The sequence below is a fragment of the Rattus rattus genome, chromosome 5, assembly GCF_011064425.1.
Source record: "Rattus rattus isolate New Zealand chromosome 5, Rrattus_CSIRO_v1, whole genome shotgun sequence".
Taxonomy (NCBI): Eukaryota; Metazoa; Chordata; class Mammalia; order Rodentia; family Muridae; genus Rattus; species Rattus rattus.
In genome coordinates, this window is record NC_046158.1 from 6,836,017 (window position 1) to 6,850,450 (window position 14,434).

The window sequence follows — 14,434 nt, forward strand, 5'->3', positions numbered from 1 at the left end:
ACTTGGCTGCTGCAAGTTCTTTTACACACAGAGCATCTTGTTGCCAGCCCCACCCCCACCCTTCTTGTGTTTTGTGTTTTGGTTTTTCGAGAGACATGGTTTCTCTGTGAAGCCCTGGTTCCTGGAATTCCTGGCTCTGTGGACCAGGATGGCCTCAAACTCAGATCTACCTCCCTCTGCCTCCCGAGTGCTGAGACTAAAGGCTCTTTGTTTTTTGTTTTTTTTTCTTTTCTTTTCTTTTTTCGGAGCTGGGGACCGAACCCAGGGCCTTGTGCTTGCTAGGCAAGCGCTCTACCACTGAGCTAAATCCCCAACCCCGAGACTAAAGGCTCTTGTTATGTGTTTAATAGTCTCACATAGTAGCCTAGGCTATCTAGTGCTATCCAGTGCTAAGATTACAAGCATAACCCACCATTTAGCAGAGGAGGTGGGTGGGTGGATCCAGGCTGGCCTGACTTGACTGTATAGACTAGAATGGCCTCAAGCTTTTGACAATTCTCCTATCTCATACTTCTGCATGCTGACAGCACAGCTGTGAGTGACAATGTCTCACATGCTTTGACTTTTTTCTGACTGACACAGGGTCCTGTAGCCTGGTTGGCCTCACGTACAGCAACCTTCTTGCCTCGGCCTTCTCAGTGCTTCGATTACAGATCTTTACCATCACAGTAGGCCTCTTCACTTTCTGGAAGGGTTTTTTGGTTTTTCTTTTGTTTTTTGTTTTTCAAAACTCGCTTTCTCTCTGTAGCCCTGGCTGTCCTGGAACTCACTCTGTAGACCTAGCTGTCCTCGACCTCACTCGATCTGCCTGTCTCTGCCTCTCAAGTGCTGGGATTAAAGGTGTGAGTCCCCACTGCCCAGCTAGAAAGATGTTGGTAGGCATGGTGGCAAACACCTTCAATCCCAGCACTCAGCAGACAGAGGCAGGTGATCGAAACAGTTCCGGGAGAGCCACGACTACAGAGAGACCCTGTCTCAAAGAGCCAAACCAACAGAGGAAAAGTGGTATAATATGAAGCTTACTAACAGAAACTCTGCCATACATAGCGGGTGCATCACCAAGTTCAAGTTAACTAGAGTAGTATAGTGAGACTGGCTCAAAATAACTAAAACAGAATTTGAAACAACAACAATAGCAGTAAGAATATACAGTATAATGAAGCACCGCAGAGCTGGGAGCTGGAAGCCGGGTGTGCTGGCAGGTCCCTGGCATCCTAGCAACCTGGATGTGAGGGCAAAAAGATCAGTTCTAGGCCAGTCTCAGCTATACAGAGGCTTCCAGGCCAGCTGGGACAACATGAGGCTGTCTCATAAAACAAAAGGAAACAGCAGTAACACACTCCATGCTGGGAGGCAAGCAGTGCTGCTCTCCACAGCCTACAGATCTTCTGAGCACCAGTCAATCAGCTGTGCCTGCACAGAAGTTACAGACACATCACTTCTGTGCAGAGAGGCCAACTCTATCCGTATGGTCGAAGGCCAGAACCAACTCTCCAGGTTACCCTCTGACCTGCATGCACACACAAATAAATGAATGCGATTTTTAAACCATCTATTAATAGGCTAGAGATGTAGCTCAGTTGATAAGAGGGTTTGCTGAGAGTGTGAAGCCCTGGGCTCAATCCCCAGGAACACAGAAAACCAGGGGCAGTGGTGTGTGCCTCTAGGTCCAGCACTTGAGGAGTAGAGACAGGAAGATCACAAGTTAAAGTTAGGGCTGGAAACAGCTCAATCAGGAAAGTGTTTGCCACACAAGCATGAAGACCTGAGTTCCTACACAGAACTCCTAGGCTTGGTGGCAATGCCTACGACTCCAGCTCTGGGGAGCAAGGCAGCAGGATCCATGGGGCTTAATGGCCAGCCAGCCTCACCTACTTGGCAAGTTTCAGGTTCTGTGAGACCCTGTCCCCAAAAAACAAGTTGAAATCTCCCGAGTAACAACACTAAAGGCTGTCCTTCCTTTTTTTTTTTTTTTTTTTGTTTTTTTTAAGATCTATTTATTCACTATATACACAGTGTTTTTTTCATGTATGTCTGCATGTCAGGAAAGGGCACCAGATCCCATTCTAGATGGTTGTGAGTCACCATGTGGTTGCTGGGAATTGAACTCAGGACCTTTGGAAGAGCAGTGCTCTCAAGCTCTGAGCCATCTCTCCAGCCCAAGGCTGTCCTTTCGCCACCTTGAGTACATGCATCTGCACATGTATCCACACACACCTTTTTAATTTGTAAAAAGGGCAGCAGCTGGGTGTGGCAGCACAGGCATTTAATCTCAGCACTCTAGAGGCAAAGGGCAGGTGGACTTCTGGGAGTTCAAGGCCAGAATGGTCTGCATTGTGCATTTCAGGACAGCCAGAGAGCTACATAATAGAGACACTGTCTCAAAAAAGGTGTACGGGGGCTGGAAGGCTGGACATGATGGTACAGATCTCAGCAGAGGCAGGCAGAGCTCTGAGTGTGAGGCCAGTGGAAGGTACACGGTGAGTTTCAGACCAGCTAGGAATAAACAATAATACCCTGTCTCAAAAAGTAAAAACAGGAACGATCTGATGGAGTAAGAAACAGCTCAGCACTAAGAGGACGGGGGTTCAGTTGTTGGTACCCATGTCCAGTGATTCAGAGCAACTGCCATTTACAACCGACTCCAGGGCAATGCAAAGCCTCGAGAACCTGAGGCACCGCACTGACGTCGGCTCCCACAAACACCTAGATAAACACAGATGCTGAGGCCGGAGCGAGGATCCTCTGCCTCAGAGTACTGGCTGCTTCATACGTACAAAAATACTGGGGCTGGCACAATAGTCCCCTAGTGAAGAGCACTGGCTCATCTTCCCCAGGGACCTTTTGATTCCAGCACCCACAAGCCAGCTCACAAGCTGGCATGTTACCATCTACCAAGTTAGTTATCATCTGTAACCCCAGTTCCAAGAAATCTGATGCCTTCGCAGGCCTCCAGGGGCATGAGGCCCACAGTGGTACATCCTCAGCTAAGTATAAAGTTTGAAGCCAGCCTAAGATACCTGAGATCCTGTTTCAACGGCAACAATGTCTTATGAACTTCTTGACTTAGTGTGCCTGACCACATGGGACCACTGTACTCTTGTACATCTTTCTCTTCTTTTTTTAGTATCAAAACGAGTTTATTCAGGGTATGGGGAAAGGCCTTGAGAGAGAGGCAGAGAAAGACCATAGACTAGAGGGTGACCATGAGCATGTAGGATGGGGAAGGGAATGGAGAGGGGAAAGAGGGTAAAGGAGCAAGGGCAGGAGAGCAAGAGCTCATCCTTTCTCTTCTGAAATTTTTATTTTTATGGTTTTCATTTTTTAAAGATGTTTGTTTGTTCACTTACTTACTACTTATTTAGAAGCAGGGTTCTCTGTGTAGCCCTGGCTATCCTGGAACTGGCTCTGTAGACCAGGCTGGCCTCAAACGCAGATCCACCTGCCTCTGCCTCCTGAGTGCTGGGATTAAAGGTGTGGACACCACTGCCTGGCTGTTTTACTCTCTTTTACTTATGTGCATGCATGTTTTGCCTGTTTATGTCTGCTCAACGTGTGTGCCTCGTACATGCAGAGGCCAGGAGGAGGGAATGTGAAGGAAAGCAGAATAGCTTGAGTGAGGGACATGAGGTTCCATGTGGGTGCTAGGACTGAATCCTGGTCTTCTGCAAGAGCAGTTGGTGATCTTAACCTCAGCATCTCTCTAGCTTTAAACTCCTTTCTAGTCAATAAAAATGATACCTTCCTTTTTTATTCCACTTTATTTTTTTTTTTCTTTTCTTTTTTTTTCGGAGCTGGGGACCAAACCCAGGGCCTTGCGCTTGCTAGGCAAGCGCTCTACCACTGAGCTAAATCCCCAACCCCCTATTCCAATTTATTTTTAATTTTAAGACAAAGCCTCACTAAGTCCCAGCTGGCCTCTAACTGTTAGCAATCCTCCTGCTTCAGCCTCCCAAAAACTGGGATTATAGGCACTCACCATGACATCTGGTATGCCCTGTAAATTAATATTTCAATTTTTTTTTTCTTTTGGTTGGTTGGTAGGTTGGTTTTTTTGAAAAGGGTTTTTCTGTGTAACTAGTTCTGGCTCCCCTGGACTTGCTTTGTAGACTAGGCTGGCCTCACACTCACAGAGATCCACCTGCCTCTGCCTCCTGAGTGTGGGAATTCAAGAAGTATACAGCCACACTCATCAAGAGTTTACTTTTCAATGGTTACTACTAAGGCAGTAAAACATGGTAAGGGACCATTTTTATTTCAGTCTCCTTCTGAGGGAGCAGGACCTTTCAGGAAGGCAGTACCAGGGCACGGAACCCAGGGCCTCAGACATACTAAGCATGCACTCAAGCGAGCTACCCCCCCAGCCAGAAATGCCCATCTTCCTCGTGTTTTTAAACTGTTCATAACACTTTCTGTGCATTCCAGAGGATACCCAGATTCCCTGTGAGTAAACTGGCAAAGAGTCAAACCCATGTGGTATGATTATGAATGTCACAATTACATCCACTTTGGGGGTTTCTCATTTTCAGAGTAACAAAGTGTAAGAAAAAGACTAACTCTGAAAGATCAGGCAGAGCAAGTTTTGTTTTGTGTGAGTCAAGGTTATCACCATGTAACCCTGGCTGGTCTGGAATTTACTAAGTAGACTAGGCTGGCTTCAAACTCAGAAAGCCACCTGCTTGCTTCTGCTTCCCCAAGTGCTGTGTGCTGGAATTAAAGGTGGCAGCTCGGGCTGGAGAGCTGGCTCAGTGGTTAAGAGCACTGACTGCTCTTCCATAGGTCCTGAGTTCAATTCCCAGCAACCACATGGTGGCTCATGACCATCTGTAATGGAATCCGATGTCCTCTTCTAGTGTACCTGAAGACAGCTACAGTGTATTCATACATAGAATAAAATAAATTAAAAAAAAAAAAAAGGTGGTAGCTTACCTAAGCATTATTTTGAAGTCTTTACTTCTACTGGTAATGAGGAGTTTGTTCAGAACATAAATGAAACTATCTTAGCCTTTTCTTATCACTAAGTTCTTCACTGCAATGCGCTTAAGAGGAATAATAAAGCGCATCTTGCCAGGTTCATAGCTAGATCCATGCGGACAACTCATAGTGCAAGTCTCGGGAAGTGCACCACATATGAGCCATTGAATGGACGGCTGATTAGAGCTGGTGGTAGATGGATGGATGGGTTGGTGGATGGATGGATGGATGGATGGATGGATGGATGGATGGATGGATGGATAGAGAGATGGGTGGATGAGCGGATGGATGGGTAGGTGGATGGATGAGTGGATGGATGGACGGTTGGATGGACGGATGGACGGACGGATGGACAAGTGGGTGGATGAATTGATGGACGGACGGATGGACGGATGGATGGACAGATGGGTGGGTGGATAGACGGATGGATGGATGGGTGGATGGACGGATCAGTGGGTTGGTGGATGGACGGATGGACGGATGGATGGATGGACAGATCAGTGGGTTGGTGGATGGATGGATGGACGGATGGACAGATGGATGAGTGGGTGGGTGGGTGGATGAGTGGACAGATGGGTGGATGGATGGATCAGTGAGTTGGTGGATAGATGGATGGATGGGTGGATGGACGGATCAGTGGGTTGGTGGATGGACAGACGGATGGATGGATAGACAGATGGACGGATGGACGGATGAGTGGGTGGGTGATTGAGCGGGTACATGGATAAGCACTGCTAAGGTAAGACATATTCTCTTGGCTACAAACACTGAAGAAAATTCATTTGTTCCGAAGCTGTCTGGATGAGACCCTTGTATCATCTGTATGGCCATTTTTTTTGCTATTTTATAGGCTGGTGTATGCACACATCCCCAACCTCAGTGTTAATTATACTTCAGACACTATGACAGACACGTAAATCCATGTGGCAAAGCAGAGACCGAGTTCAGTCTCCAGAATGAGACAGAGTCCTAACTCCAGTTCTGCTGCTCTCTCTGTAGGACTCTGGGCAGGTTAGCTCCCACCTGTTTCATCTCTACAGCAGAACAGCAAGACCTACCACACAGCAAAGCTGCAAGGGTCTAAGTGGTGCCTAAGCTTTCAGGGTTTACAAAGACACCCAGTAAATGAGGCTCACGGGAATTCTGCAATCATACCAAGTCTGAGGCCTGCTAGAATCTGACTGACCAGTCCAAGAAGAGAAGAAGCCTGAACAAGACTGAGCCTACCTCCCACTTGCATCCCACATGCCGGGCAGATGATTTTCCAGGGGGCATCCAAGGTACCTTGGTTTTCACCCGGACACTCCGCCGTACATTCACGGTGTCCCCTTTCATTCCGCGCTTATGAGATTTCTGTGGAGAGGGACAAAACTAGAATCATTGCCAGACCCAGCTGCCCAGTGTCACTCTGGTAGCATATGCCACCTTTGCAGAGAGGTCTCTTCTGAGTCATGCTGTTGCTGCGGCTGCTGCTGCTGGTGCTGCTGGAGACCAGAGGCCTACCTTCTAACCAGGCAACTGACCTCCAGAAAAAAATGTGTCTCCCAAACCTTTGGAGTCAGAAGTGCGAGGCGGCTGGGCCGGGAAGAGAGCGCCCTGATCCACAGCTGTGACCTCGCCCCACTGCCATGCTCCTACCTGGCTGCTGGCTGCTGATGGTTTCGGGAGTTTTTTTATGTGGACGTGGACAGGAGTGTTCTCATCCACATGAACATGTAAGGGGGGAGTTGAAGATCGGTCCTTCATGGTTCACTTCTGGCAGGCAGGGGAGGGCAACACAAAAAAGATCGATCTGTGGATGAGTAAACTAGGCATAAAAACAGAGCTCAGAGGCTTCTAGGAGGACACCTGAAAGCTCAGCCACCAAGTGAGCAGGACAGCCACCAACTACTGGCATGCAGGCGGGAAGCAAGGCAGGCAAGTCACTTGGGCAGACTCTGCAGAGGTCTCAGCTGAAAGCCTCCAGGCCAGCTCAGGACAAGGTTCTCTAAAAGCACAAGCAGGGTCCTCAGAGCTGCAGCTCTGCCCAAGCCAGAGGGATTGGGCAGCTCCTCCTTGGACTTAGTGTAGGTCAGCTGCAAAGCTGTATCTTCCAACCAGGCATGCGAATTAGTATGGGAAACACTCAAAATGGTTAAGGCATAGATGCATGCAGGCCACATGCAAGTAAGAACCTAGGGCACAGAGGCTAATCGGGATGCCAAGAGTGAGAAGGTTGTACAGACTCCAGAGAAAGCATGAGCAGAGCTGTACCCAGGAACGGCCTTGCCCACCAACAGCTCCCATCCCATGTCTCTCATGATTTTCAATTTTTTTTCTTTTTCTTTTTAAAAACAGCTGTTCTAAAGATGTTGGGATTTCCCTGGAAGGACATCAGGACAACCTCCTCACAGTTTGCTCCATCAGCAAGCAGGCTATGTTTAACAGCTCTGTACAGAGCCCCTGGGCAGTCCCAGCAAAGGATGGCAAAAGCGGTTCTGAGGGTGCTGTTGTGAGGGTCACCTACCGTCACAGTTACACTGGGTGCGCCACAAGGTGTTCTCAAGACTTTTTTCTGTGTGAGACTCGTTACTCCGTTCTTCCCACACGATGGAAACCTGCACCCGGGCACAAGAACCAGATTATGAGCAGAAAACCAGGGCTCTCCTATTTCTCAGCTCTGGGGAAATGACAAACTGCATGTGGTGGCTACTGAGTTGGCAGTCACGAGAACCAGTCTTGAATCCCTTGGCTCCTTGTAGATGAGCACAAGGCACGCATGGTGTGCCCAGCAGGGGGATGGATACAAGGTGAAGGGGGTCTGCAGTCTGGCCTTTTAAACCTGCCATCGCATCACATGTATTGTGACCTTGTGCTGTCATCCTATCAGGTGACAAAAAAAAAAAAAAAAAAAAAAAAAAAAAAAAAAAAAAGCTGCCAAGGCACCAGTCTCAACAAGGGTTCCCGTCCCCAAGTTCCTCTGGGGAAGCATTCAGTGAAAGGCTAATCTAAGAGACGTTCAGCTCCAGAGCAGAGCCACTGTGACACAAGCTTATAAAAGGAAGGCTCACACGTTTGCTGGAGCACATGAAGACCCCACTTCCAACGCAGTCCGAGCACTACCCACACAAAAGCCTTGCTTTTACATATGCAGCCCAACATGGAGTGCAAAACAGCCAGAGTGTACTCCAGAGTTAGCCAGAGTCCAGGCATGGGGGGAGAAGGGGCTGGGATGATCAGAGCTAACCTATCCACTGCCTCCTTACAGTCCCCAGATAGCTTTAGCCGACCTCACCAACTCTGTGGGGGGCAGGGGGGAGATACTAAAACCTAAAGCAACAGCACTGTGGTATGCACTTTGCTCAGTTCGCTTACAAACTACTACTGACTGAGCCGGACTGTCACTCGGAAGAAGAATGTTCAAGCTTAGAAACTCAGTTTTCCCCCCTTCTACTTACTAGTAACATCTCTGCTCACTTCCACACTAGTTTAGAGGTGGCATGGTGGAAAATGCTTTTAAGCCACCACATGGGACAGGGAGGCAGGAGAGTCAGGAATTCAAGGACAACTTGGCTACCTAGTGAGTCTGAAGCCAAGCTGAACTCAGAGTGTAATACTCAGTTAAGAGTGATCTTGTTGCTATTAGGAGGCTGTAGGGGAGTGAGCCTGTATGACTTTACTCCTCTCCTTTCAAAGTCACTTTTAAGTGTTTTTGGTCCAGACGTTCAGTACCTGGGAAACTTAAAAAGTTTCCATTGAGCCTGGCCTGGGGAGCCCTGACCACCTTTCCCTGCCCTAATGCAAAGGCGCCCCCCACATTGGCTGTACCTGGGGGAGCCGCCTGAGGATGAGGCAGACATGGCTAAGCATCAAAGCCGCAAAGTTGGGCAATTGGATCGGCAGGCTCTGCTCAGGGGGACCCAGAGGGGCTTGCCAATGAGAATCTCAGGGGCCGGGCATCAAACGTCCTCTCTCTGAGGGGAGGAGGGTGGAAGCTTTGGGGGTGGCAGTTGGATGAAAACTTGGGAGGCGCTCCTCTACTGTCCAAGTCGCACAGCAACTGTCCTGCCAAAGTGGGAGGGAGGGAGACAGGAGAGGCTGAGCGACCTGCGGGGTGCCGAGTGCGCCGCCAGGAGGCAGGTGGAGGGCGCGGCAGGACAGTGAGGGGGCACGTCACTGAAAGGAGGACAACGACCAGCATGCCCAGGCCCCACCCGGGAAGAATAGCGGGCCGAAGACTACTAGGGTTTAAACCTGAGGGCTGCCTGGCGTGCGAAGAAGGTGAGAACTGCTAGGCCCCAAGTGGGCCCCCCAGGGGCGGGAACCCGCGCAGGGAGCAGGAGGGATATTCGGGACGATGCCGGGGCAACTGTCTCCCAGGTGAAGGGGCGTTCCCGGCAGAATAGCTACCAGGGAGAACCAATAGGTGGAGGGGGAGGAGTGGCGGCCTGGGAGAGGCGACCTGGGCCGCTAGACCGCTCCTGGATCACCCGCATCCCCGGAGTTGGCCAGGAGGGTCCCCGGAGGCCTGCCCACCCCGAGCGCATATAACTGCTGCGGCCCAGCCCGCAGAGAGCAGGGAAGGCCTCCGGGGAGGATGGAGCGCATGGCCACCCACCAGCGGGCAAGAGGGAACGGGGTTCTGCCCATAGAAGGGCGCAGCCCTGCCCGAGGGCAGCAGAGGAGGGAAAGAGCGCTGCCGATGGCCCGGAGAGGACGGAGGCGGCCGGCCCGCCCGTTAGCGGGAGGAGGAAGGGCCCGCGCCCAACGAGGAGCGGGGCGGGCCAGGTTCGGACGCAGGAAGGAGCGCGCCTAGACGCGGGGACGGTGCCCAGTCGAGCCAGCCCCGGGACGGGAGCGCGGGGCTTGAACCCGAGACGCTCTACGCCCTGCCCCGCCGCGTGGCCTCTCACCAAGAGCGGCACGGCTGCGCCCAGAACCGTCTCCTTATGAAGTCGTTGAAGTCGGAGGCCAGGGTCGTGCCATGGAGACGCCGCGGCGGATGCAGTCCGGCTCCCGCGGCGGCTCCTCCCCGCTTCCGCCTCCTTTTCCGACAACCGGTCGGCAGCTCGCCCATTGGCCAGTTCAAACCCCCCCCAGAGCCTCTCGGGTTTCGCCATTTAGGCCCAGCCCCCAGCGTCACAGAGATGCCCCGCCCACGAGGGACGCTCCGCCCACTTCCGGGTCACGAGGCTAGTCCACCGCCCCGTCGCCAGGGAGACACGACGCCTCCCTCGCTGGCCAGCCTGGTCTTGCCCCACCGTTCAGGGCACCGCGTCCCCTCCGCCATTTTGCCCTGGTCCTCCTGATTCCTGAGCCCTAACGCGCTCCCCTCGAAACACAATAGGAAGCTGGACGCAGAGGGAGTCTGAACAAGCGACAGGCTGGGGCTTCCGGAAAGCCATCCCTGTGCCTACTCGACTCAGTGCAGACAACTTGTGCACATTACCCAAACTGTGCCCCTCTCCCACATGGCCCAAACAGAAGGAAGAGGCCGCACTCCCCTTGCTCCTGCTGCCCTCCTGCACACCGCCCGCCGCTTCTATACGGACCTACTCTGCTGAGGTTCTCTCTGCTGAGCCGCCATCTTCTCAACTATGCTTCCCTGTTAGCGGATCGTGGGGGACTGTCACGAGGCTCACGTTCCCGCCTTGGATTCTGAGACTTTTAACAACCTCAGGGCTGGGTAGACCTCTTTTCCTTGACACCTTAACTCCAACACAGTAGTCGGTCATGCTCCCATCAGGTCCTCCCTGGAGCCTGAACCGTAACTACCTTCCCACCTTCACACCGGGCAGGGCAGTCTTACCATGTCATATTTGTTCGTCAATCCTTGACGGCTCATTTGGTGCGTGCAACCCTGGCTGGTGTAGAACCTGCTGTGCTTGAGCAGAAATCTGCCTGTCTTCCTGAGCCCTGGGATTATAGGAGTGCACCACCAAACTGAGCCTTTTTTTTTTTTTTTCCATGCCAGTAATCTCAACAATGAAGCAGGAAGATGGCCTTGAGTTGAAATCCAGTCTGGATCCCTCGGTCCTAACTATCCCTACCATCCTGAGGTTCCGCAAGAGCATACAGCTGGGAATAGGAATAGTTAGAGCCCTTGCCTGACCTGAGCAAAAACCTAGATCAGTACATTTTATAATCGCCACGAATAATTGTTTCCACACTGCCCAGCAACTGTTCTCTCTAGACAATTACCAACAGTGGCTTTTCCAAACTTTTGTCTCTTCTGCATTCCATACAGGATTTCATAGAGAAAAATCGACAAAATGAAATTCCCTTAACATCAACATGCTTTCCCATCCTTAGCTGCCTTTCAGTTCTGCCTTCGGATGTATGCGAGCTTCTAGCTGCCTAAGATAAACCTGCTTCAAGATCCAGGTCAAACATGTCTGTAAAGTGTCTCCTTTGTAAGCATGGTGGTACACACCTATAATCTCAGAATTCAGGATGCTGACGCAAAGTGATCTGGCCAGGAATTTGAGGCCAGCTTGGTCTACATAGCAAGACCTCTTTACAATTAGTTGAAATAATGAAATGTCCTTTTGCTACCTCCAAGTGGAATTGTTGCTCATTCCTTAGCATGCCTTCATTCATTGAAGTAAGCCCATGCTACATTCAAGGCACATCAGCACCTCCCATTCAGTCTCAAAAGAGTACATGACCTACCATCCTAATGAAACCGGACAAGTAAAGTTTTTATGCTGTCTAATCCTTACTGAACAATCTAATTAGTCTAAACAGTCCTCCCTGACAGTCGCTGTTTCTGACTTTTGTTAGAAAGGGTCTGAGAATGGTGACAGATGCCTTTGATCCCAGCACTTGGGAGACAGAGGCAGGCAGCAATCTGTGAGTTTGAGGCCAACCTGTTCTACAGAGGTAGTTGTAGGACAGCCAAGGTTAAAAACACAAAGAAACACTGTCTCCAAGAGCCAAAAAAAAAAAAAAAAAGGAAGAAAGAAAAGAAAAGAAGTCTTTCCTAACACACAAACTGTAAAGAGGAAACATTCCTAGGGTGCTAGAAATGGGGAGGTGTGGGAGATGCTGAGAGAGCCTCAAGGACACCCGTAGTAAGGTGAGAAGGGGAAGGAAGCAGACGGTTTATTTTTGTACGCAGGGACTGGAGAAATGGCTCAGCGGTTAAGAGCACTGGCTGCTCCTGCAAAGTGCCTCACTTTGGTTCCCAGCACCCACAGGGTGGCTCACAACTATCTGTGACTCCAGTTCTGGATGATCTAATGCCCCTTCTGACCCCTACAGGGGACTAATCATTCAGCTAGTGGGCATACACACACGCAGAGAAAGCATTCATACACATAAGTGAAACTTAAAGTGTACTTATGACCTTCCGGGGGTGATATTCAGCCAGTGGTTCAGGGAGATGTACCTTCCACCTTAGACCATGGCCAAGTTCATCCATAACTTTGAGGAGAAGGCACCTCACTATCGATGGTGGCGGCTGCTGTGACTTACTCAAAGACTCTATTGGTCACATTTTGGCACTAGGCCAAAGTTGAGCTGGCTCCCCCAACCCCTGGAGAAATCCCTACAGCTCTTCAGTGTGTGAACAAGATAATTCACAGTGCTAAAGCTGGTGGCTTCCAACACCTCACAGTGAAGGAAGCTGTGTTATTGGTTTGGTGGCCACTGAGGCGTGGATGTGGTTTTATATCAGAGAGATCATAGGCAAACGTGGCATTGTTGGCTATGATGTTTGAAGATCAATCTTTAACTTCCTGTTTGAATTCTTATTTGAATGTTCTTGGACCATGCATAATGAATGAGACTGCTATCTGAATAAAATACTAGCTGTCGAATAAAAAAAAAAGAATACAGGCGAAGCACATGCTAGTATTTTGAATGGCAGGATGTCCTCTGGGTGCAAACCACTCTGAGATGCTAGGTGATAGCTTTCAAAGAGCTGCAACGATCTTTCAGTTACTGTAATAGAGGGCAGACAGGGATTAGAGGAGGTGGGGGAGGAGGGAGGAAGGAACAGGACCTAGGACAGGCAGGAGTTAGTCTCAGAGGTAATGGTTTTGGAGATGCTAAGGCCTTGAGAGTTGTGTGCAAGTGTGACTGAGAGGGGGATGGGGTGTTCTAAGCAGAGAGCAACAGGTATGGAATTAGCGCATCCAGGTCTCACGTTCTATAGGGCAACACCACGGAGTGTTCAGTCCTCTGAAGTGTGATGATCCTGGTGGTAATATCTGCCCAGGTCAGCAGAACTAGGCCATAAAGTGCCAAACAAGCCAGGTGTTGGTGTCAGTTCTTGGACCCTCAGCTCCTGGAGTGAGGATTAATGGTGGGGTCCTGTCTTTCACTGTCCCACACTGGAGAGCTGTGGAAGGGTTTGAGTAAAGGATAACATCTTAGACTCTCCACTCTGGCAATAAACAACAAAACAGGAAGTAAGGAGGGAAGGAAGGAAGGAAGGAAGGAAGGAAGGAAGAAAGAAAGAAAGAAAGAAAGAAAGAAAGAAAGAAAGAAAGAGGAAAAGAGAAAAAGCAATTCTGCTCTGGTTGCACAAGAATGGAAGACGAGAAGGCATGTGGAGAGATAGCTCAGTAGTTAACACATGTACTCCCTTTGCAGCGGACCCAAGTTCCTTCCTTCCTTCCTTTCTTCCTCTTTCTTCTCATTCCTCCCTCTCTCTCTCTCTCTCTCTCTCTCTCTCTCTCTCTCTCTCTCTCTCTCTCTCTCTCTCTCTCTCTCTCTCCTGATAGCTTCATTATATAGCTCTGGCTGGCCTGGACTCATGGAGACTTGCCTGTCTCTTTTGTGCACTAGATCACCTTGTGTCCCACCATGCCTGTTTTGTTGTTTATTGCCAGAGTGGAGAGTCTAAGAGTGTTGACCATTAAGTGTGTGCTGGGAATTGAACCCAGGTATTGAACCCAGGTCCTCTGAAGGAAGATGGTGCTCTTGGCTGCTGAGGCATCTCTCCAGTCCCCACCACCAGGCTTCCATTGTTTTGTGATCTCTGCTGTCCTCAGTACTGGTAATGGAAGACACCTTGTGTGTGCTGGATGGGGGTTCCACACCCAGGGCCACCTGACACCTCATTTTCGTCAGTTTCATTTACTGATGAATCCTTAGGACCTACCCCCACCCCCACCCCCACCCCACCCTGGGAAGTCAATCAAATTTTACAGGATGAATGAACCTCTCTCCCCTGGAATGGAACACAACTGGCAGCCCAGCCTCAGGAAGTACCAGGGGGACTCTGCCAGGACTGGGTGCTCACATAACTCATGTTCAACGGCTGCTGTGGTAGACAAGTGGAAAGGAGCTCCTCTGAGGGAAGGAGCCTGTCTGCACTGGCAGAGGCTAAGGCAGCCACAATCAAGACAAGGGATTCCCCTCTCCCTCACTCTTCCAGCCATCTGAGTACAAGCATTTGACAGCTGCTAGGCCCGGAACCTGGTCCTTTGTGACTAGTGGGGGGAGGGAGGGTCCCGTTTCTTAAGTAGAAGGG

At 50.3% G+C, this 14,434-nt stretch overlaps 1 protein-coding gene and 1 pseudogene across 10 annotated transcripts in view; one reads left to right on the top strand and one right to left on the bottom strand.

Moving 5' to 3' along the window:
- Odf2 (outer dense fiber of sperm tails 2) overlaps window positions 1-10,048 on the bottom strand; it is a 46,338-nt gene extending 36,290 nt beyond the window's left edge. For 2 of the 10 annotated variants that reach the window (XM_032902924.1, XM_032902923.1), the window contains exons 1-4: window positions 9,867-9,966; window positions 8,782-9,018; window positions 7,481-7,571; window positions 6,259-6,327 (exon numbers count right to left, since the gene is read on the bottom strand). In XM_032902924.1, the coding sequence (XP_032758815.1) occupies window positions 6,259-6,327; window positions 7,481-7,571; window positions 8,782-8,813 (192 nt within the window). In that variant the 5' untranslated portion in view covers window positions 8,814-9,018; window positions 9,867-9,966. Of the gene's footprint in view, window positions 1-6,201; window positions 6,328-6,612; window positions 6,767-7,480; window positions 7,572-8,781; window positions 9,019-9,866 lie in introns of all 10 variants that reach the window. The other 8 variants (XM_032902922.1, XM_032902920.1, XM_032902917.1 and 5 more) reach the window with 6 other exon arrangements.
- A 2,310-nt stretch (window positions 10,049-12,358) lies between these two features.
- On the top strand, window positions 12,359-12,733 carry LOC116900062 (annotated as a pseudogene).
- Window positions 12,734-14,434: the final 1,701 nt, after the last annotated feature.